Genomic DNA, 24,426 nt, shown 5'->3' on the forward strand with positions numbered 1-24,426 from the left:
CCTGATGTATTGCCATTTCATATCTGAAATGTACAAAACCATGTGCACGTTTATAATCAGTTACAAACAAAAGACATGACACAAGATGCAGAACAAAGCCCCAGACAGTAATAACTGGTTTACCAAGGACATCCCCCTGGAACAGTGTCCGATTCCATTGTTCTTGCCAGGTCAAGTGAAAAACTGCAAGTCATTACTCATACCTCTCCAAACACATACTTTGTATCACATGAAGTACTGTCCTCCAGACGTATGTTGCATTATTCAAAAATAGTGTGTTAGCCTCAATTTCTTTCAAGTCAACAAAACAAACATGGCAATTACATCTCAAGACAATTCCTTGAAAAAACAATAATCAGTTAGATAAAGGACACTGAGTATAATTAAAACTGCATTATATTTAGTACACATTTCACACAGATTAAAAATCCAGTCACTCGTATGTCCTTGTGAGACAGATTTTGATCCATTCAGGAGAGCTGGCAGACAATGACATGTCCTTCCCAAATGCCAATGGCTCTTTTAACTGCTAGACTACCAAGTGACTGGCTACCACTGTGCCAGGTACATGTCTTCCTAATATCAGTTTACAGATTTACTGTGAGCCATTTTGTAAAGGAAAAAGAACCAAGTTCTCCATACTAAACTCAAACATTCTTAAACACTGGGGCTTTTGAGAAGCGTCGATGTTTGAATTGCTGATACAAATGTTTGTTGTCCGATAAAGTGTTACCCATTCTGAATCAATGAAGGCACTGTATATAAAATGGAAAGTAGGACACAATCATCACTGAAAGTCATGACAACGACAAATGTAAAAAGTAACTTCTGAAAAATATCCTTCCCCACTATTTAAGAAAAGGTACTCAGGATATAGAAGGCATAGCTACATTTGTACAATTAAAATTACGTGGCTTTTGACAGCAAACCAAGACAATCTTAATCTGGCATTGGACAGGAGCTGGTAAAATCCAACAACTGTTAAGCTGCATCCAGTAAATCCCAAAATTACTGAATGATACGTTTGGATTATATATGTTTTGGGAATTTCCCCAAAAGAAGGATGAGTGTGCTGCTGGAGTGCTCCCTATTGGACAGGAAATCTGAGTTAATTTCCCTTATAGATCCAAGATATCCTGCATAACCTAGCAGGCATCAGATTGCCTTGCACTTCAACACAATAGTAGTAACAAGACTTGCCTATTTTATATGACTTGTAAAAATTATAATGTTCTGAGACACATCCATAAGACTATCATATGAACAAAGTGAATCCACAGTTCTTCCATTGCCCCAAATCAAGTTCACAAACCACTTTATTCTTTACTGCTACAACCATTTCATGAAGATGAGCCCAAGTTAAAATAGCATCCTGTTGACCAACTTATCCTCACTTTGAGCAATATGAAATATCAACAAATTAATGCTCAGCATGATATTAAGAGGGTAATGAAGCAGACAGAATACTAGAATAGGAAGAAGAAAAAAAAAAAAAGATAGACATAGAAAAAGGCAACAAAACATAGGCAGGGAAACTATGGGAATAAAAGGAGTTCTTAATCAACAAGTCATGACCTTGGAGAGAAAGGGAAATTACAGAATTCATGTCTCGAGCTCTCTGCATTTGTTTTTCAGAACAAAACCATGTATATATACTCGCCTGGAACTTTGATATAAATGTCAGCAGTACTATTGATCCAATTCATAATGTTTAGATCCCTTGTGTAATATGCACTTGTAAACTAATCAAAAGACATGTATTTTTTCACTATTAAAGAATCTAATTTATATTTTTATGTATAATCAGTATTTCTGAGTATTAATATTTTCCTTGAGAATTTACCTTAACCTTCCTCCATCTAGTTACATGTTAAGTTAGTATTCTGCCTCTCAAATATCATGCACATGCCCGTCAATTAGGCTCAGTAACACTTTTTATATTTTGTAACTAGTCCCTCTGAGCAAGTTAGCTGACTTTTTAGCAATTTGCTAAAAAATGGCAGAAATAATTCAGACTTGCAAAGAGTTTCCAAAATTCTTAAGCTGAAGGCACCTCACATTGGGCAGTTCTTTTGCAGAACATCTTCAATAACTGATTATAGGCAAGGTAGAGAGAATCACTGTTTGCTAGATCTGATGTAAGCATTAATTTTGCCTTAGGAAAAAAGGAAGGATGAAGTGCAGTACTATTTGTTTGGGAACCCATTAGTTTGCAAAGAGTTTTGTGCCATTTAGGAGGGCAGAGTATTAACATGTTCAGGCATTCTGGGTTCTTTCTTATATATATATATTCCCGTTAATTCACCAAAAGTTTTAAGAATGTAAAAGCATTATGAGACTCTTCTGTTAGTAGCACTTTTCAAGGAATGCTTTGGCACTAAGTATGAGAGTCCACTATTCATAAAACACAGTTGCATTATGCTTTCTTTAATCTTCCTTCAAGTTAATAAATTCTAATTGATTAATCAATATTTGTGCTCTCTTATAATAATTCCCCAGGTACATGAGCGGCAATATGCCCAGAAATTGCTCTTGCATATTTGTGAAGAATATATATAATTTATTACCTTTTAGAAAAGGGTCAAGACTTATTTGAAATATTCTCTAGAAGCATTAGCAGGGCAAAGCTCTCCAAAATAAAACTTCCCTGAAACAGAATAGATGATCTAACAATGCTTGTGGATTTTTGTAAAATAAAGTGTTCAAACTTCAAGTGCAAGGGTGCAGCACACCTTTGATGGTATCAGTCCCCTGCGGCACCCCCTGCTACTCTGATAAAAGGTTCAACAGGTTTTTCTAACTGCTGGCCTATGGGCCATATCTAGCCCAGAACAGACAAACCAAATAGCCTGTTAATCAGCTTCAGTAAAGTTTCCTCTCAAAAGACAAACCCAAAAGAACAACTTCTCTGAATTGCATTGTAAAAAGGATAGAAGGCTGCGTTGGCCACTAGATAAGCTGCTGCTGCTGCTATTCCTCCCAGTGATAAAAGAGTTGCTAGGCTGAACAAAGTCCAGGGATAGCAACTTGGGGCTTATCCCCAGTAACGGCCCAAAGTCATCATCTTGTTTTCTCCTTGCTGGCTTGTACAAAGTGAAAGTGGAGGAGAAAGAGGGCATGCAGCTTCTGATTCCACTGCCAGTAACCTCCAGCATCTGGAGCATGAAGGAGAAGGTGTGGTAACATGCTTTGTGCATGCATGTAGCGCAAGCAGCCCGACACACTATGGCAATCCTGGGAGAACAAAAGAAATACTAGGTTTCTGGGCAATGGTGTGGCAGGCAATCAAGAAGAACAATAAATAATACTGTGGTCTAATAGGAAGAGGTTTTCTGGGAAGAATAACAGGAAGAGGTGCTTTAGGAGAGGAATAGGTTAATCTAACATAGGTTAGATTAATAGTGTGGGGAGAGGGAAACAAACATCTGAATGCATCTTGCTCTCTTTTAATTCACTCATCCACACAGTTCTGCTCCTGGAATTTCTCTTGATTCTTTCCTGATATGATCCTCTAAAAAGCAGCCACAGAACTCTGCAAAAACCTCTTCCCCTCATCTTGTTGCACATGCATGTTTCAATCCATATTCTTCTCTTCTAGTAATTTTTTCAATACTGTTACACACTAGCTAAAACTGATATTGAGTGACAGCAACCAGATAGGACGTGATTAAGCCCCCAGAATGGTAAAAAAAATGCTAAAATATTGATTTTTTAAAGTGCTTTTTATTTAAGGGAGTTATCTCAGGAGTGCCTTGCTGAACTGACATTAACTGACCAGTCACATCCTCAGCAAACCACGAAGTTAAAGAAAGTCTCAAGATAATTCAAGTAACTTCACAGACTTTACGGAATTTATAAGAGTTGGCCTTTAAAACACAGAGTGCTGCTTAGGGAATTTTATACCAGTGCTAGTGTTCCTTTATAACATGCTGTATTTTCCACCAGAGGCAATATGCAAAATATTGATATTTATAAATACTTCTCCAGAAGCTTACCTATCTGATATTCAAACACTGCTATCAGGTAAATGCAGGCTCAAGACAGTGTTGTGTGTGTTTAGAAGGTCCTAAGTTGTCCAAAAGTCTGAATGTTATCTTTTTCTCCTCTCTCTCATTTTTTCTTACATTCAAATGGTTCTGCTGTTTTTCTTTTATGTGAAGGCTCTTGTCTGTTCAGATGGACTCTTTAATTAAAATGCTGAGCAGTATTGTAAGTCACTCCTAGCTACTGCAACTTCTCCTTCTGCTTTAATGATACCCTTATCTTATCCTTCCATTCAAATTAAAACACAGGGTGTTAGGGTGGGATAAAGTTTTAGGAAAATGTGAACTGCATTTAGCATCATGTACTGCATGCAATTCTGATGGTGCCTTAGGGCTTGTTGTTATGGTATGTTTCAGAGTGCTGCCCTATCTAGGAATGGTGTTTGATACCTAGCTAAAAGGCCATCAGGGAAAAGCCATTAAGTGCTTTACATGGTCTCTTCCCCTCTGATTCACTGACCTCTGAAACAATGTTTTTCATACACAGAACTATAGCAGAAAGAGGCTGAAGTTCAATGTAAGAAAACGAAAAACAGTAGGAGTGGGAGATGCTATCAATACACAGCTTGACTTTTGTTCCAGAGACTTTAGCTTTAACAGCTGAAGATATTACCTCTCTCCAAGATGAAGGGGGTTTTTTTGCTAATACACCAGAGAGCAATCTGCAGCAGATGGCACCACATGCTCTTGTGCTGTGGGGTGGAGAGGCAGAGGTGAGGAAGAGAGCTGGAATAGGAACATTTAAATTACTGCAACTACAGTGGCACAGCTCTTGAGTCACTGCCTAGCAGCAGAACAAGAAGGAGGAGTGGGAGAAGTACCCTGGGGACTACAGATCTTGGCTCCACAGAAGGAGCAAGCCAGACTGAAGAAGGCTACGTTTTAATGCCCTTGCTATCCTCAGAGCTCAGTAGCTTTCCAATGCCTTTTATGAGTAAAGTTATTATAATTAAAAACTCCTTTACAAAAATTATTTTATTCAACTTTCCAGAATGCTGTCTGTGAAGGATTTAAAGCAGAAGGAATTGTTCTTAATCCACTGGACAATTTGAGCAAAGGGGGGTAAATAAGACTTGGAGATCCCAGGAGGAGTTTGGAAATCTGTGTCAGGAACCCGTGTCCCAAGAATGCACACATATTAGCACCTACGTTGAGACTTTTGATGCCCTCCTATAGCTCTAACTCTAGGGTTCTGCAAAGCTGGGGGTCTGTGGCTCACTGCTCCTCAGGGCCTCTCTGGGAACAGGCACCCAGGGTAAGGGCTCAGCCTTTGTGCAGACAAAAGCAGGAGCTGGAAACCCACAGCACGAATTAACCTGCATTCTCTGTAACAGCACCTGACTTTCAAACAGAGCTGCAGGCTGGTGTTTCCATTAGCTCCCTCTTGAATCAAATTTAAAACTTTTTGTTCTCATGCTTAAAAATCTACATAATTATCTCCCTTTCTCTCATGCTCCCTCCCCTGACAGCACTGAATCAATTCTCTTGAGAAAGCAATTGGTGTGCTGTGCGTCATCCCAACCTCAGTATGCATGTTTTGATTGATACACTCGCCTTTTCCCTTAAAAAACTCTGTGCTTTTTTGTGGCATCACCTTTGTCTGATCCAGATCATTCATTCAATGGATTTAAGCTTTCTTAAAAGCCCATACTTGTTTTTATAGGCAATAGAAGGAAATTACCTGCATAGAAGATGATCTGTAGCATTTTTACAGTATCCGTATTAAGTGAAATAATAATGTAAACACCTCGCTATTGCCTTTCTCTTTCTCTCTGTTTTATAACTTGCTTGTTCAATTACATCTATAGCTAAACTGTAGGGTTTGGGGGTAATTTTAGGTTTTGATGGATCAGTCAGCACACTTCTGGGTGATAAAAAATAACTGGCAGAAACAACTTAAATGTTCCAGTTAACTGATGAGTTTATATACATCAATGTACAGCAAGAAGATTTAAAATAAGAAAATAAGAAAATACAGTACTTTAAAATCATATTAATGTACACGTTCATATTAATGTACTTCAAGACTGTCATTCATGGTGGTGAACAAAAGGCTCTATATATATGACATATCAGTTATAAAAATGGGATTTCTGGAGTTTATAAAATGGTCAAGAAAGCATACATGAGAGCTCACAAAAGTCAAATCTGTAAAATTCTGTTCAAAAGTTCAAGAGAATTAATTCTTAGCAGCACTGCTAAATGTTGTTCGTTACAAAGAGTCTCTTACCGGATCTAGGTTCTTAAAAAGAAGAATGTCCTTGCATGCCTCCTGCAGTCTGTTTCTTTGATCATCTGTTTTAGGGTGAATAATCTGAGGGATATAATAGAAAAAACTTTAAAGTGGTTATCATATAGCAGCACTAGCTGAAGGACTGAGCTAATTCAGCTAAGCATTTTACACAATATTTTGGCCATGCTTCATAACACTTTCATTTCAAAATCTTTAGGATTTGAATAAACGCTCAATGATAATATCATATCACCATAGCATTAGCAAATGAAGCACTGCTGTATTTAAGCTAACATAATCTTCATGTTTGTAGAATCCAGTTCACTTCTGCAAGCCATTCTGGATACCTTTATCTCAACTATTGCTGCATAAACATTACTATACTACTCTCTATCCATGTTTGGAGCATGCACGTTTTATAAAAAGCACCGCTGTTACATTCAGCCATGTGCCATGGCTACTTCCCAAAGAACATTTTGTGAAATAATATCTGCGTTAAATTTATATCAGAAGTTTCACAGAGTAAACAACAGACTTGACACTATCCCAGTGAGCCAGAGATATACTAAATTACTGATGTCTGGTTAATGTGAGTATCAATCAAGTTGTTCATTCAACTCATATGCTTAAAACGGTATTCGAGGTTTTAAAGCTGTGATACTATAGGATAACCTTTTTGACAGTTTTACAAGCCAAAAATTAGGTATAATACAAACATTTAAGCTTGTTTTAGAAGTCATACTTACACTATTTCATATCAAAAGCTAAGTAAATGCCTTTAAAAGGGTGACATAAGTAAAAGAAATAAATACAGTTCATTAGCTATTGCATTGTACATCTGAAAATCTTTGCGATTTTAAAATTTACCTTTTTCTGCCTTATGAAAAACCTGAGGAAACTACTGCAAGATTATGAGGACACCAAGTAAGTACTTTTAGGAGCAGGTACTCTCCGGGCAAATATAATTGCACAAAAACGTTTCCTTAACAGACCAAGTATCAAAGGTGTGGTAATTTAGAGTAATACTCATATCAGGTCCTACATGGGTGACTATTACAGAGAATTTTTAAATGTTCCTTTAACATGAAAACCCCACAGATTATTAAAGTACATTATAACAAGGATGCTTTTGGAAAGGAATGGTAATGCTGGTTACATAACTTATATAATCAGTCCTATTTTCTTCCTAAATTTAATGCCTGAGAACTGAAAAAAAAAAGTATTTGACTCAAAGCATTAAATACCCTAGATTCTGTGTCATCCTCTTCCTCATCAGGATTGTAAGCTTCTGCACACACTGAAATAAAAAAAAAGTATAATCTTAATTCAAAGTACAATAATGTTTCACAAGATTTAAGAACAGAAAATGCATTGTGTGGCACAGTAATAATACGCAGTAACGTCACACACTCAACAGAGAATCACAGAAGTTACCACTGATAGGGTCTGCAGCAAGTCATCTCCAAACTGCCAGTGAAACAAAGCTACACTTGTATCATTTTTGGACATATTTTCTGTGTTTTAAAAGACTTCTAATATACTTACAAATTTCTCACATAACCTGTTCTAAGTGATCTTATCTTACTATCAGCATTTTTTTTCCGATGTCTAAACTAATTCTTTGTTAGAATTTAAGCTATCCATACTGGATGCCAAGATCAGATCATTCCCTTCATCTGTATAAGTTCAAGGTGGTTCGGGGGTTTTATTTGTTTGTTTGTTGTTTTGGTTTCTTCTTTTTTTTTTTTTTTTTCCCCCAGACTTGAAAACTTTTCTCTCCTACCTATGTTTTACTTTTTAGGGTAAATAATTCTGGTTCTTCAATTTTTTCCTTACAAGTAATATTTTTCAGCTCTCTAACTATCCTCATTGCTGTTACCTGAACTCTCTCCAATTAGCCCTATCTTTATTGAAATGTGATGCTCAGAACTGGTACACACATGGCAGTGAAGCAGCAGTAGCTGCTTGGGGTTACCTTATCCAACCATTCTTGCAGCTATATCCCATGCAACTTACATTGAGACACTGCTTGATGTTCCCTAGCTTGTTTATAGGGGAGTCTTGTAAGACAGCTTATATTGGGTTTGCATGGCAAGGTTTTGGTACTGGGGGGGCTATAGGGGTGGCTTCTGTGAGAAGCTGCTAGAAGCTTTCCCTATGTCCGACAGAGCCTATGCCAGCCAGCTCCAAGACGGACCCGCCGCTGGCCAAGGCTGAGCCAGTCGGTGACAGTGGTAGCACCTCTGGGATAACGTATTTAAGAAGGGAGAAAAAGTTGCTGTGGAACAGAAACAGCAGCCAGAGAGCGGAATGAGAATATGTAAGAGAAACAGCCCCGCAGACCCCCAGGTCAGTGCAGAAGGAGGAGAAGGAGGTGCTCCAGGCGCCGGAGCAGAGATTCCCCTGCAGCCTGTGGGGAAGACCATGGTGAGGCAGGCTGTCCCCCTGCAGCCCATGGAGGTCCACGGTGGAGCAGATATCCACCTGCAGCCTATGGAGGACACCACGCCAGAGCAGGAGGGTGCCCGAAGGAGGCTGCGACCCTGTGGGAAGCCCGCGCTGGAGCAGGCTCCTGGCAGGACCTGTGGCCCTGTGGAGAGAGGAGCCCACGCTGGAGCAGGTTTGCTGGCAGGACTTGTGACCCCACGGGGGACCCACGCTGGAGCAGTGTGTGCCTGAAGGACTGCAGCCTGTGGAAGGGACCCGTGCTGGAGCAGTTCGTGAAGAACTGCAGCCCGTGGGAAGGACTCACAGAGAGGTTCATAGAGGACTGTCTCCCATGGGAGGGACCGCACGCTGGAGCAGGGGAGGAGTGAGGAGTCCTCCCCCTGAGGAGGAAGGAGCGGCAGAGACAAGGTGTGGAAAACTGACCCCAACCCCCATTCCCCGTCCCACTGTGCCGCTGCTGGCAGGCAGGAGGGAGAGAAATCGGGAGTGGAGTTGAGCCTGGGAAGAAGGGAGGAGTTGGGGGGAAGATGGCTTAAGATTTGTTTTATTTCTCATTAACCTACTCTGATTTGATTAGCAATAAATGAAACTAATTTCCCCAAGTTGAGTCTGTTTTGCCTGTGATGGTAATTGGTGAGTGATCTCTCCCTGTTCTTATCTCGACCCGTGAGCTTTTTGTTGTATTTTCTCTCCCCTGTGCAGCTGAGGAGGGGAGTGATAGACCGGCTTTGGTGGGCACCTGGCATCCAGTCAGAGTCAAACCTCCACACAGCATTCAAAATTTTCTTAAAGTAAAAATGTAGGACATCTGCTCCTTTTCTTTTATCCACAAGTTTTACTCTCTCATTATAGGGTATTAGATATTTCCAACAAACCCATGCCGATTCCTGTTTGTTGCTTTCCTCCAGATACTTACAAAATGTTTGAATGTTTGTCTGTAATTTCTCTAGGAACAAAAATGATCTGTAAATCTGTGATAGGCCTCATTCCTCCATAGCTCCCCCACTGTTTTAAGGATCAGCTTTTCTATTTTTCTGTTTTTTTCACACACTCTCAGTTCTCATCTTCAGATTCTCAATGGTAATTGAGAATTCTCAATGGTAATTGCTAACAGGGCTGAGACTGATTTAGCCAATTTCCAAGTATAGCGTGTCTCAGGCAAAGGTAACCTGGGAACACCTAATACATTAAGGACTCTCTGAGTATTATTCTAGGCTGTCTTCCATATGGTCTTAATACCACTAGTGAAGACTGATGTGCTTCTATGTCCTGGTTTCAGCTGGGATAGAGTTAATTGTCTTCCTAGCAGCTGGTATAGTGTTATGTTTTGGATTTGGTATGAGAAGAATGTTGATAACACACTGATGTTTTCAGTTGCTGCTAAGTAGTGTTTAGACTAAGTCAAGGATTTTTCAGCTTCTCATGCCCAGCCAGCAAGAAGGCTGGAGGAGCACAAGAATTTGGGAGGGGACACAGCCAGGACGGCTGACCCAAACTGGCATTCCATACCATGTGACATCATGCCCAGTATATAAACTGGGGGGAGTTGGCCTGGGGGGAGGTCGCTTCTCAGAAACTAACTGGGCATCGGTCAGCAAGTAGCGAGCAATTTCATTGTGCATCACTTCTTTTGTATATTCCAATTCTCTTATTATTATTATTATTATTTTCTTCCTTTTCTGTCCTGTTAAACTGTCTTTATCTAGGCCCATGAGGTTTGGGGTTTATTTTTCGATTCTCTCCCCCATCCCACTGGGGGGAGGGGGGGGGGGCAGTGAGCGAGCGGGTGCATGGTACTTGGTCGCTGGCTGTGGTTAAACCACGATATTCTGTTGAGCAGTAGAGCAACAGTTTCCTGGAACATGCTCTTACCAGAAATATACTCCCCGAACAATTTCTGTTACTCCTCATGTTCTTTCTTGTACACAGCCTTTTCTTGTTCACATTTTTTGGCCTTGGCTTCTTTGATTTTTTTTTTTCTTTACATCTTTTGCTATTCTTTTGCACTTATTCTGAATAATCCAAACTAGAACTACATGGTTCCTTCTTGTGCTTGATATAAATGAGGTATTTATATTTTAGACAGATTTATTTTACTATGCTTTTTGTCCTTCTCCTGAGCTGTCTCAGTTTGCATTTTTTCTCTTTATACTTTTTCTTTGGTGAAAAACCAATTCCTTTAACTTCTCTTCTGCAGACTCCTTTCCAAAGAGATTATGCCCACAGTTCTCTCATATCCCCCTGAAACCTGTTCTGATTCTTTTACTCAGCCTCTTTCCCTTCCTGAAATGTGAGCTCTGTCATCCCAGGGTAATTCTCACTCAAGCTGCCTTTTCTCTCCCTATTCTTGAACAGTTTCTCCCTTAGAGTTGGTATCAAGCTTCCCCTTGAATTGCTTTTCCCACTGTCTCAAAATTTGGTTATAAGTGCATTGCAAAACATGTTGGGCAGTTGGTATTCTCCTTTATTGGTTTCCAACAGATAATTGATTAATTAAAATCTCCCATCATCACCATCACCTGTACTCTGCCAATAAAAGCGCCCACCTACCTGATCTGTTTGGTGGTCTGTGCAATGCCTGCATAACGATGGAGCCCATGAGATTTTCCCCTTTTAATGTTACTCATAGAGCATCAGTATGCCCAACTCCCTCTACAGCTGGGTCACAGCATAAGTGTCTGAACCCAATATGCAACAGCCTCTTCCTCCTCCCTGTCCTCCCAGTGTGTCTTTGCTATACTAGTTCAGTCACACTGTTGCTCATGGATTAAGATTTCAGGTCCTCTTGTTTATTCCCCATATTTCCTATATTATTATACAAACAACTTCTAAAAGTAGTGACCAGGTCGACCCATTAAGCTCCTCATTAGCCCATCCAGTTAAGACAATTTCATGGCAAAGCATATCATTGCATATATTATGCGGAGTCCCAAAGGAACTCTTGGTCCTCACCATATCAGGCACCGAGCAAACACTAAAATGTCAACTTTACAAAACTTGGCATCTTTAAAAACTTGATACAAGTCCCTCCAGAACCTACTGAAAGATTCCTACCAAGTTTACTAGGAACTGGATTTGGTCCCAAATAATTATGAATGCCCACAAAAGGAAGTCTGCAATTGGTTGAACTATAATATTTTACCTCTATATAAACAAAATGTTCCTACCGACTGTTTTATGGTACTATAGTTATTTCAATCTTGTCTGAAATAAACTTTAGGGGATTTTATTTAAATAGCAACAATAATAACATGCCAAGTAAGCACCACAACCCATCATTAATGTAAATCACCACTTTTCAGCCGGTATCAGCCTCTGTGCCCTAGTGCACGCATGATTACGTGGGAGTCAACAAATCTGTATTACAGTATAGTGTGCTGCTGGGTGTATGAATAGTCTGTCTCAACCTGAGGTACAGTTACATCTTGTCCTTACCTCCAGTAAAACCTCTACATGAAAAAAATTATACAAAACATAAATTTAATTTAATAGCTTTGATGTTGTTCCCCCAGAATTGACAGGTATCAGAGAGCCTGGCTCAACATTTAACAGTCCTCCAGACCACACAAAAGAAACTGAATTTAGCCTCATCCGTGCCCATCCTGAATCATCTTATCAGTCCTCTTCACATAGCCTGAAGCAGGATCAGTCCAGAAAGAGAGTATGTTCCTGAGGTCTTCTGTGTCATCTAGTGTCTCTGCTCTAACTTCACTATTCTCTGCTAGAAGCTCATTTCAGTCAGTCTCATGAACTTTTATCAGCAGGTGCCTTCATTAAATATTTCTTCTTTATCACTGATTACAGACAATATATTTAAGAACTGCAGTTTCTCCTGACTAGTGCCCATCTGCCCAAATTTTAAAATTATTTCTTCTTGTCATCTGTGATGAGAAACTTACTCTTCTGGTTACAATTCTGTACTTATTTTGCCTTGGCTTATCTTTTTGCCATAATCAAGGATGCATCTTTCATTTGGGTTGCAACTTAAAGATTATAACAATGCTGTGGCTCCACGCTTTTAAATATGGAATTTCCTTTCCTTCACTGCTTACTTCAGTAGCCTGTCTTACAGACTTTATAGCCTAGTAATATATTAATTTCTAAGTGCATACCACTAGATGTCTCACGGAAAAACTTGATACATTTTACATCTGTTCTTGCAATATAGTCTTTGACATTGCTACGGTCCACTAAATTTCATGACATGAACATTGGCGTTTGGCACATCAGAATCCCAATGACATAAAACATCTAAAACTAAATGAGATGCCTCTTATGTGGACATACCCATCTGCAGAAGTCATCACGATTCCACTTACAGTCAATGGAGAGAAACATTTATGAAGTGATTCACCTGACCTGTATTACATGTCCAGATTAAGATGAGATCAGTTAAAAATGTGACTAATTGGCTTAGATAAATCCTACCCCTCTTGAGATGAATCCTGTTAGTTATAACAAGCTGCACAACTGGTTCCCTCACTTCTCCATTTAGTCCATATTTCTTGGAAAACAAAGAAATACATCATCTGATGATGATTACAGGTTGTTCATGCAATACCACACCTTTATTCATTTTGTATATTCCAGGGAGACAGTCTGTGGTCCCCATCTCTTTTGTCTAAGGCTTGACTGGCACCACAGACAATTATTCTGAACCATTCCACTGCTGGTGGCTGCGATACTCATAGTGTTCAGTATTTTATTTTCCTACCTCTCCAGCTCATTCCACACTCCCGATGGTACACAGTACATGGTGACTTTATCATGCTCAAATGCCCTGCCACATTTTGCTATGTGTCACTGCTGAATGCAATACTCACATCATTGCCCAAAAAGCAGTCCTAATACTGTCCTCAGGGACCTATTTCATCCCATGCATAATTATGGCATTAAAAAATAGTGATACAAACACTGTACGTATTTCTTCATAAGCTCAACTAAGTGCAACTATTTTTATTCAGTTTTTCCAACTGAGGGTTATGTTTCACATATAATTCCCCAAGATGGACACGAACACAAACAAGCCCAAATACATCAACGCAAAGTATTTGTAGGAAAAATCTGAATTGCTAAAAGGCAGTGCATTATTAAAAAACACTGAAAACTGCACACAACTCTAGATGGATTGCTTTGTCAGCAAGAACAGGTAAGCTTTTATAATTTCTAACTCATTGCTCCAAGTAAAGTCAATTTTCTGGTTTTCAGCTAGTAAATATGTTTTATATTCAAAACCAGAAATATAGTCACTCCAGATACGAATTAATTCTAAAATGAAAATTATCATACAGTTAGTAATTGTAAGATGACAAAAAATGTTAGTCATGCTCTATCTATTCCCTTGATGTATCAGGAAATAAGAAGCTATCAATCACAAAATGAATAAAAATTCATATATAATCATAAAATAATGTATTCTACTCAAAACATGGCAGGAAAAACAGTACGTGTGTACCCTTTCCAAAGCACAGAACCCCCGAGTCATAAAGCGTATTACAAAGAATTTTACAAGAGAAAAAGAGCTGTCGAAATATTTCTTCATCCCATTCAGGGCAAATCAAGACTACAGTTTTGCCAGCATGACTATCAGGCTGGAGCACGAAAACAGACCATATCTAGCCACTGTAGCTATGCCGGCATGCCATACATCCCTACAAACATCCCTAACTACAACAGCTATGCCCACCCCCTCATACAGAAAGAATTCACTTCCCTGGTTTAGCACTATGAAAATTTCTAAGATGACTTAATGGCAGTGTGAGATTTTTTTTCCATTTTGTCAGGATGTACTTCTCTTCATCTACTAAACACAGGTTAGAAACATGGTGCACAGAGACTCCGTGCACGGCAGGTGGTAGTTCCAAACTAGACCGCAAATACTACTGGACCTCCAAAGTTTCTGACATGGAAACCCATTTTTTTTTAACATCTCACAAGTTCCTACCACTGCAGGAGGAACTAGCGAGAGAGCCCTGCACCCCAAAATCCCAATTTCATAAGTAGTTTTTATTTAAACAAAAGCAACCCTGTGCAATGGTTGCAATGAGAAATAATTGGTCATGGTCTCTGATGCCTGCAGCTATCAAGTCCCATATTATTCTAGACCTGGTTTTGACTGGGCCACATGGAAGATGAGACTGAAGAGCTGTAAGTAAACATAAGGACTAAAGAACAACCCAGAGAAAGGAGATCAAGTTTCTCCTCTATCCGAGTGCACAACGAGATGAGATAAAATTTATCCGATTCCACACATGATATAATAAGGCAATACCAACTGGCTCTGCTGCTGAGATCCACCATTTGTGCAAAACCCTGAAACTATTTCAAGGAGTTAAGTTTACTTTAAATATAAGCTAATTTGGAACAAAGCATGATCACTGGGTCTATCATTTCCCATGATACTGTCAAAAAGAAGGCATCTGTGAAACGCCTACGCCTGATAGGGTCACTAAACTGAAACTTCATCTAGGCATAATTAGGCAAATTAATACACAGAATGCCTGATACCTTTCAATTCTGTGTTATTACTATTTTAGACATAGAGCATTTACATTACAAATGCTATCCAAACTGGAATAAAAGTATGTATGTTCAGGAAAAAGGTCTAGCAATCAGAGAGACATGAATATTCTTGAGACTTCCTCACATGCAACAAACCAAAAATTGAAGAAATTCCCCTCCAATCTACCAGATTTATGGGGTAACAACTTTTGAGTGGTCCACTACCTAACACAAATCACTAAGTGCTCAGGACACCAGCCTAAAAATCCAAAGCTGGATAAAATCCAGCAGCTTGTTTCCTCGTAATTATCAGGAAGGTGGCCTTCAGTTCATTGGTGGGGACTGACTAAATCGGAGTCTTGGGAGCACTGCCAAGACAGTCTGTTTCAAGATGGGCTGCTCATGAAGGGCAGTTACCTACTCTTGCTTTCAGTGTATAGATTGAAATTTTCCAAAGACTGCCTGATAGTCATGAACACATACCAAATACTGGGTTTGTGCTCAGCTATGCAGCTCAATGGCAAAACCTTTTGCCAGAGTTGGAAGACCTTGCTCAGCCTGCACTACATGCTTGCAATATATCAAAGACTCACACAATCAAGTTTCCTACAGTATTTTCTCTTGTCCATCTGCTACCAATGCTATTTCTAACTAGTCAAACTTCAAGATATTTCCTCCAGCATTTCTAAATTAACATGAAGTGCCTAATATAACACGTAGCATCTTGAATGAGGTCCATGCCAATAGCGAGTCACAGAACCTCCCAAGGATTCTCTGTTCAAACGCCCACATGGGGTTTATTCTTATTTCACCAATCCTCACACCAAAGCAGGGATTTCATCAAGATCATACTGAACACTATGAAAGCCCATTTGAAGAAACATGATGGCCCACACAAGACATTTTTGGATAACTTTATCCCAGTTGAGTTACGCGTGGGCACCTTTGCACAAGTTCCTTAATGTTATTTGGTACACAACAGTGAAAATTGTGACGTGTTAGAGCGCAGTACACTCCTGTACTCCAGAGGCCAAAGCACCCTGCATCACAGCTAGCACACTCATCACTGGGTCAAAGATGCACGCTCTTCCCTGAAATCACAGGGGTTTGAATCACTAAATAGTTTCCTCCACAGAAAGAGTATGTTCAAACTTCACCACAAGTAGCTGAAAAGACTTCCCTATTTTTAAATAGGGAACCAGAAAGGGGCTTTAATAGAATTTCCCTAAGGGCTTACATAGTACTTAGTCCCCTTTCTAGTCCTATTTCAGTTCTTTCCATAATTGTGTAATTTGTCAAGATGGAGCTAAAAAAACAACCAGGCTTCTGGCTGGTGGTAGGAGATAGTTTTGCTTGGCTTCTCAGGAAGTGCTTGACTTCATCTGTCTGGCTAGTGAAAACAGCACAAACACACATTACAGTGTCCAGAACACTGCAGGTAGTTATTAAACAATAAAATAATTACAAAAGTAAGATATACTTCCTCTAGAAGAGTTTGCCAGTATATACCATGTACTATATTACTTACTCTATAAGCTTTCCCAATGTAGCATATGGAGTAGCATAACATATAAAAACATACTGTACTCTGATGTTGACTTGTATAACCTTCTGTTCCCATTCTCATACGACTCCAAACAGTTCACAATGCTACAGTGTGTTATTTGGGACATATCTGAAATATGCATAAATATTTGACAAAGTCTGAGCAGACACAGAGCTCTTTGCATACATTTCAACTTTATATTTGCTAATACTACAGGATAAAAACAGAACGGCACCCAGCCCTTCCTCCCATATTTAGTACTTCATAGTCATCAATGACAGATTTTTTTTCCCTATTGAAAAGTCATAATCAGGAATATCTCAGAGAGTGTACATTATTTTCCCACTAGAAAACTCTTCTCTTACATAGAAAGTGAGCAAATATAAATCCCAGCTATCAAGAAAACATATTCTGAACAATGCAACCTAATCTTTTTGCCAATTTTGTATCTGCTTTATACCATCAGATTTAATGTTACTTTACATCAAAATATTTTTCAGGATTCTAAATACATTTCAAATACAAAGCAGCTTTGAAACCTGATTTGCTACAAACATTTTAAAAATTGAAGCTACAACTATTCATCTCCAGAGGCTACATCCTGAGATGTACATATTTGCATTTTTAAATCAGTAACATAGTAGTACAGTTTAAGGAAACTATATACAACGCAGTAAACCACAAGAGCAGCTTGTTTTTACTCAAAAAGAATTATCTGTCCAGTCTGACAGTGTTTGTTATTTATACTGTACATCATGTCAGGTCTCATATAATAGAGCCCAAAATGATAAAATAGTTGCTGTTGATTTTTACTAAACTATGTAAACTTCAACAAGAAACTATTTAGATGAATTCTAATACATTTAAAAACACATTGAAGTGGTCAATAGGATACTTTGCCACTTCTTGAAAAAATACCGTAGCCAGATTTTTCAAACTTGATGGCAAAATTATATATATTGAATATCTTAAAGAGGAAACAGAAATAGACATTCAAATGAATTTATTACGCATTAATCTCTTAATCTCTCCTTTGGTTTTGTCCACTCATATCTTGCCCTCAGTCTTGCAAAATATCTGAAAAGGAGGCATTAGTTTTGGTCGTTAAATGAAATATGTGTATTTGGGGCTTAATTATTAAAATTAATTATTTTTAATGATGGGCTAAATACAAGAAGTGTGTGCAGAAAGACACCACTGAATTTACAAACCTAGCAGAGTAAAACACGGAAGTATTAATACTACAGAAAAAGAAAAAATAGAAGATGGGAGAAAAATACAAGTAGAAGGAAATGCCAGAAAAGGAAATACTCAGATTTCAGAGTTATGAGAAGACTTATTGAAGGTGAGATGTAAGAATCAGTCAGACATAGTACGGGGTGTGTAGATAGAACTGGGAATTATTTGCAAAAAAAGAAAATACTAAAATCATGGAAGTAAATAAGTTTATTGTGTTTGCGTGGCAAGGGTTTGGTACTGGGGGGGGCTACAGGGGTGGCTTCTGTAAGAAGCTGCTAGAAGCTTTCCCTATGTCTGACAGAGCCTATGCCAGCCAGCTCCAAGATGGACCCGCCGCTGGCCAAGGCCGAGCCAGTTGGTGACAGTGGTAGCACCTCTGGGATAATGTATTTAAGAAGGGAGAAAAAGTTGCTGTGGAACAGAAACAGCAGCCAGAGAGCGGAATGAGAACATGTAAGAGAAACAGCCCCGCAGACCCCCAGGTCAGTGCAGAAGGAGGGGGAGGAGGTGCTCCAGGCACCGGAGCAGAGATTCCCCTGCAGCCTGTGGGGAAGACCATGGTGAGGCAGGCTGTCCCCCTGCAGCCCATGGAGGTCCACGGTGGAGCAGATATCCACCTGCAGCCTGTGGAGGACCCCACACCGGAGCAGGTGGGTGCCCGAAGGAGGCTGCGACCCTGTGGGAAGCCCGCACTGGAGCAGGCTGCTGGCAGGACCTGTGGCCCCGTGGAGAGAGGAGCCCACGCTGGAGCAGGTTTGCTGGCAGGACTTGTGACCCCACGGAGGACCCCGGCTGGAGCAGTGTGTGCCTGAAGGACTGCAGCCTGTGGAAGGGACCCGTGCTGGAGCAGTCTGTGCCTGAAGGACTGTACCCTGTGGAAAGAACACATGGAAAGGTCCCGTACTGGAGCAGCTGGTGAAAAACTGCAGCCCGTGGGAAGGACTCATGTTGGAGAAGTTTGTGAAGGACTGTCTCCCGTAGGAGGGACCCCAAGCTGAAGCAGGTGTAGAGTGTGAGGAAGAAGGAGTGGCAGAGACAACACGTGACGAACTGACTGCAACCGCCATTCCCTGTCCCCCTGCGCCGCTTGTGGGGAAGAGGTAGAGAAAATTGGGAGTGGAGTTGAGCCTAGGAAGGAGGGAGGGGTGGGGGGATGGTGTTTTAAGATTTGTTTTAATTTCTCATTATCCTACTCTGATTTGATTATTAATAAATTAAATTAATTTCCCCAAGTTGAGTCTGTTTTGCCCGTGATGGTATTTGCTGAGTGATCTCCCTGTCCTTGTCTCGACTCATGAGGCTTTCATTATATTATCGCTCCACCTGTGCAGTTGAGGAGGCAGAGTGATAGAGCAGCTTGGTGGGTACCTGCCATCCAGCTAGTGTCAACCCACCACAATAAGGTATGTAAGGACATACAGAAGGGGAAGAGGTGAAAGACACTCTTCTCCAAGGCACTCTAACATACTAGAGGACGGAGAGTGCCTATGCTGTGTAAACAAGTACTTGGAAAAGTAGGAGTAGAACCAAAAAAGCATAAGAAACACAGAATTCAAGAGGGGAAAATGAACAGCAGAACTCAGGTCTGCCAGCAGGTCACCAGGTAAAACAGCCAAGCACCACCCTGATTTAAGAGGACTGGGACGAGGAGAGGGGAAAGGAGAGGGACTAGTGTTACAGATCTGCAAAGAGTTAGAAAGGCTAACAAAACAAAAAGGAGATGGTTATTTTATGGAACCACATATGACTGTTCTATATGCTGGTGTTTTCAAGACTAACACAAGATCTTGATAGCTAAAGGAAGGATGTAGTAAGGGAAAGAAAATGGTTAGGAGTGACACACAAAGAAAATAATCACCGATGACAAGACATGTAAAGATATAAAAGGATTCAAGGAAGCAGAAAAAATTTACATTAAGGGCAGATAAGAGAAGGTGACCTCCAAGCCAAAGGCTCATGCAAAGAGTGACTGTAGGGAGGTTAGGGAAAAAGCCAAAACTATTCGCTCTGACAAGGTTGTCTCAATTTCCTGCCAGCAGCCTGAACTGATTTGACCAAGACAAGGTGAAAAACCTGCCAATAGCAATATGATCGATCATCCAGCAAAATGAGGAAGGTACAGATAATACTAAATCTAGAATACTCCTAGGAACCTTTGGAATGATGTCTAATTAAGTCATAATTACAAGATTTCCTCAGAGGCACATGTCAAAACCAGCGTTCCCATGTACGGGGTAGACTTGGTTTGGGCAGCAAAGGGAGTGCAAAATTAAATCTCAACAGGTTTCACAGAAAACCCTGCATCCATATGGGATTCAGAATAGCAAGCTGAGGATAGGCATCTAAAAAAGAGGCAGAGTCATCCTTTTAAAAGAATCGTTGCCATAGCAGATTTACCTTTGTTTTTCACAGCTACGGGACCAAGGGAAGGAAGCTTGAACCCACCTTTCCTTGTTTTCCAGAAGTGCCCTACATTCTACATTACAAAATACTCTGTAATGAGATGCTCTTCATTCCTCCTGGGCCCAGGCTGTTAGGCAAAATGAAATTCAGGAATAAGCTAAAGGAGCTTGTCTCCTGGAATTTTAGCATGCTGATTTTAGGTATGTTGGCTTTGGTCAAAAGAGTAAGTCATGCTCACATAATCCTCTATATAAGAAATACGATAAACCAAATTTACTGAACGGGTTCCAGATAAAACGGGAAGACAGGTAGACAAAAAACATTATGGAAAATATTTCTGCCAAGTTTTGAAAAGGTTGATTTTGAACATCTGGTTTCTCAACAATTCCAGAAAATCCACGTAAGACTTTTTGCTGACAGGATTCTCTTTAGATAGCCAAAGGAAGTGTAGAAGACAAATCATAACTATGAAATAATATACACTGTTATACTTTTTCATAGTCAAAATATAAACTGTGCTTATGAAATAATACTGGTACTACATACTAAGGTAAGAAAGCAAGCACCCAACACAGCAATCTTACACGCTTATCTACATCTGTAATGGTGCAGACAACTATAACAGGCCAAAAGATGGACTACAAATATTATCCTTCCAAGAACTGGGACTGTAATCACCCTGAGAACAAAGATTACCACACTTACATTCCCTAATAATAGAAGTTGTCCATAACTGTGTGACTACTTACCACTCAGAACAAGAAAGAAGGCATCAAGGTCTCACAGAACTAGTTAATCTTTTTCTAAAAGAAAAAAAAAAATCAAACCTCCACTCATTCACCTAACGAGCTGTCGCTACTTGGAACTAATATTTCTCACAAAGTCCTTAGCCAAAGGTAAATGCAGACAGTGTACTCTGATGGCTGAAAAAAACGCATCTTTATTCCCAGCTTTCTAAACACCCTCCACCCCTCCCACACATACACATTTGGTACCATTATGAACTATATACTACTGTATTCAAGAGACTAAATGGGTGAACACACAAACTGATGTGAATCTAGCTTTTTCCTGTATACTGTAAAACCGGTTTTATTTCTTATTCTATCTATGGAACTTGCAGATGTCTACAGTGCTGTTTTGCTCCCTTTTGTTTTATACTATTAAAAGAAGATGCAGAAAGGCTGGATGAGGTGTCATCAACACATGTAGGACACTCCAAGTTGTACTACTCTTTTATGCTGGTCACCACCACTTAACTCCGTTTTCTCAGTACCTATTTAAAACCACATTGCACTTGAAGAGAAAATGGCTAAAGATGAGCCCAGGAAAACTGACATAACATATGCAGGAGAAGATAATTGATGAACAGCTAGCAATGTTACCTCAAACAGCCTCAGACTGTCAAGACAGCTCTTTTGGACTTCCCAGTCTATTCCATACCCAAATGGCTGTGAGGACAAAAGCATGCTTGTCCACCTGCAGCTGACCAAGAAAGACGTGCTCTTTCCATGTAATGAAGAAAGGACCAAAGTGATCCATGCACAAATGGCCTCCAGACTTCTGCAACAAATCTCTTGTAATTACATCACATTATCTTGGAAAAAAGCTGGCCACATCTCCACAAATATTTTGCTGCTGTTTTCCAGTCCATGTTCCAGTATTCTCTATTTTCTGCAGAGTTCCTTGTTTTACACAAATCTCAACTCATAATTTCTTGTCTTAATGTGCGGGATCTCCACTGGGACCGGCTCTTGCATTCCCCTGAGCAACCACGACCCTACACGGTTTCAGCAGAAAATGAAACTGTCAGACAACAGGAGAAAGCTCATGAGTGCGAATGCAGCAACCTTCTCAGCAACTGAATCCACACCAGAAAACCTCAGAATAAAAGTGGACTTGCCATTTTGAAAACTAAACACAAAATTCATGCTTCTAACTTGGTTTCCTCTTGGTCAGCTATACAGGCAAAACAGATCCATACTTTCAGGGAAATAATATACACATGAAATTATTCTTACTGAATGGAAGGGAGGAAAGGTTTTTATTTCTATTTTTATTTCAGGAGAGGAGAGATAATAACACATGCCCCCTCTGTACACTACAATTCCTTACAATTTGGAGGGGAAAAATACAAAGACCCTAACCTGAGCCAGACACCTTACATTTACTGAAACCAATATCCTAGGAAATTGTGTATCCCAGGTGACGACTTTTCAGAAAAGCTCCTAGAACTACAGCACAAGTTAAACAAAGAATTAACATCTCACTTTGCAGGGTGCTAGAATTCAGACTTACAGTTCAGTCTTTTTCTCTGGGGAAAGGAATTACCTACAGATGCTCTTCAGCAACAACTCTGTTAAATATCAAAAGAGAACAAATGAACCCTTAGGGTAAGACAGAGTGGCATCTCGCTTCTTCAGCCAAAACGGTCATTTGTAACAGAATGTTCTTTTAGAGATAAAACTTAGAGGTAATAATCAAGGCCACAGAGAAAGCTGAAGGAACCCCAAGGAAATTGTATTCCTTTAAAAATGTCCTGTGTTTAAGCAGTAGTGCTAAAGAACTTCTTGATGTAATTTGTATATGGTTGCCTTGACACTTCTAGAAATTTCAGGTTTAATGATTAAATAATCATTCAGTGTAAAAGTTACCAAGATAGCAGCACAGCTGGGAGATAACAAAAATATTCTACTGGAATGAACCAGACCATTTGCTGACTGAGGTACCCACTGCTGATATATTAAATAAAACTATTCTAATTCTAAAGAAATAGAAAACAATAAAAAGCAATAAAAAATTAAAAGCTACAAGTGTTAAAAATAAACAGTGCCAGGCTTGGAATATTATGACAAATTAATTTGAAGGTACTACATTTACTGTAACGACTTATAAATCAACATGGGTTTTTTACACTCACAGAGGCCTTTCAATGTGCCGACCTGTAAAGCGAAGGTAAAGTTACTTACAACCAGTTGAAGCTCTCAAAGGTGCACAGCACACACAAGCCAGTGTATAGATCATTCAAGCCTGATGAACATTTTTCGTCATAGACTACCCTCAGAAGAGGCACATGCACTCAAACATCCCCTGTCCTCATCCTCAGCCCTGCAACATCACTGGCTGGGTACCCCACGGTCAGGGAGCTGCTCCCCTAGAACGGCCCTGGGGGTCTTGGTGGGCAGCTGTGGACCATGAGCCAGCAGTGCCCCAGCAGCAAGGAGGACCAACCACCTCCTGGGCTGTATGAACAGGAGAAGTGATCATCCTCCTCTACTCTACTCTCATTAGACCATACCTAGAATACTGGGTCCACTTTGGCAGCCTCCAATACAGGAAAGACATTGATAAACTGGAATGAGCTCAGCGGAGGGTGACCAGGATGGTCGAGCACTTGCCCTGTGAGCAGAAGCTGAGGGAGCTGGGTTTGTTCAGCCTGGAGAAGAGACAACTTTGGGGGACCTGACGGCAGCCTGGCAGTACCTATGGGGAGGTCACTGAGGCTCTGCACACTGGTGCATGGCGTGAAGATGACAGACAATGGCATGAATTGAAACAAAAGGGTCTCAGACTGGGTATAAGGAAAACTTCTCATCACGAGGCCAGGCAGGTGGCAGAGCTGGTTGCCCAGAGAGGTTGTGCACTCTCTCTCAGTCCTTGGAGGTTTTCAAGAACCAACCTTCAGCAACCTAGTCTGATCTAAGAACTGGCGTACTTTGAGCTGGAGGTTGGACTAGAGACTTCCTAAGGTATATTCCAACCTGAATTATCCTAAGGTCCAGAAGAATTCCGTCATTGGGGAATTATCTTTTTTACTTTGAGTCCACAAATATATTCACATTATCTGTAGTTCCAAGTTGTTCCCCTGATGCCATTGATTACCTGGCAAAGGGTATCTGAGTGATTATCAAAACGAGCAACTACAGAACCACTTTAGAAAGTGCCACAGGCAAGCTCAAGGCTTTTCTGTCATCCAGTAAAGGACACATCTGATATCACTGTTCTTGAAGATG

General features: G+C 40.1%; 1 protein-coding gene across 2 annotated transcripts in view; it reads right to left on the bottom strand.

Moving 5' to 3' along the window:
- Nucleotides 1–24,426, bottom strand: part of PRKAR2B (protein kinase cAMP-dependent type II regulatory subunit beta) — a 105,165-nt gene that overhangs the window by 16,282 nt on the left and 64,457 nt on the right. For both annotated transcript variants that reach the window (XM_052790266.1, XM_052790265.1), the window contains exons 3-4: nucleotides 7,521–7,573; nucleotides 6,274–6,357 (exon numbers count right to left, since the gene is read on the bottom strand). In XM_052790266.1, coding sequence (XP_052646226.1) covers nucleotides 6,274–6,357; nucleotides 7,521–7,573 — 137 coding nt within the window. The remainder of the gene's footprint in view (nucleotides 1–6,273; nucleotides 6,358–7,520; nucleotides 7,574–24,426) is intronic.

The sequence above is a fragment of the Harpia harpyja genome, chromosome 6 (genome assembly GCF_026419915.1).
Source record: "Harpia harpyja isolate bHarHar1 chromosome 6, bHarHar1 primary haplotype, whole genome shotgun sequence".
NCBI lineage: Eukaryota > Metazoa > Chordata > Aves > Accipitriformes > Accipitridae > Harpia > Harpia harpyja.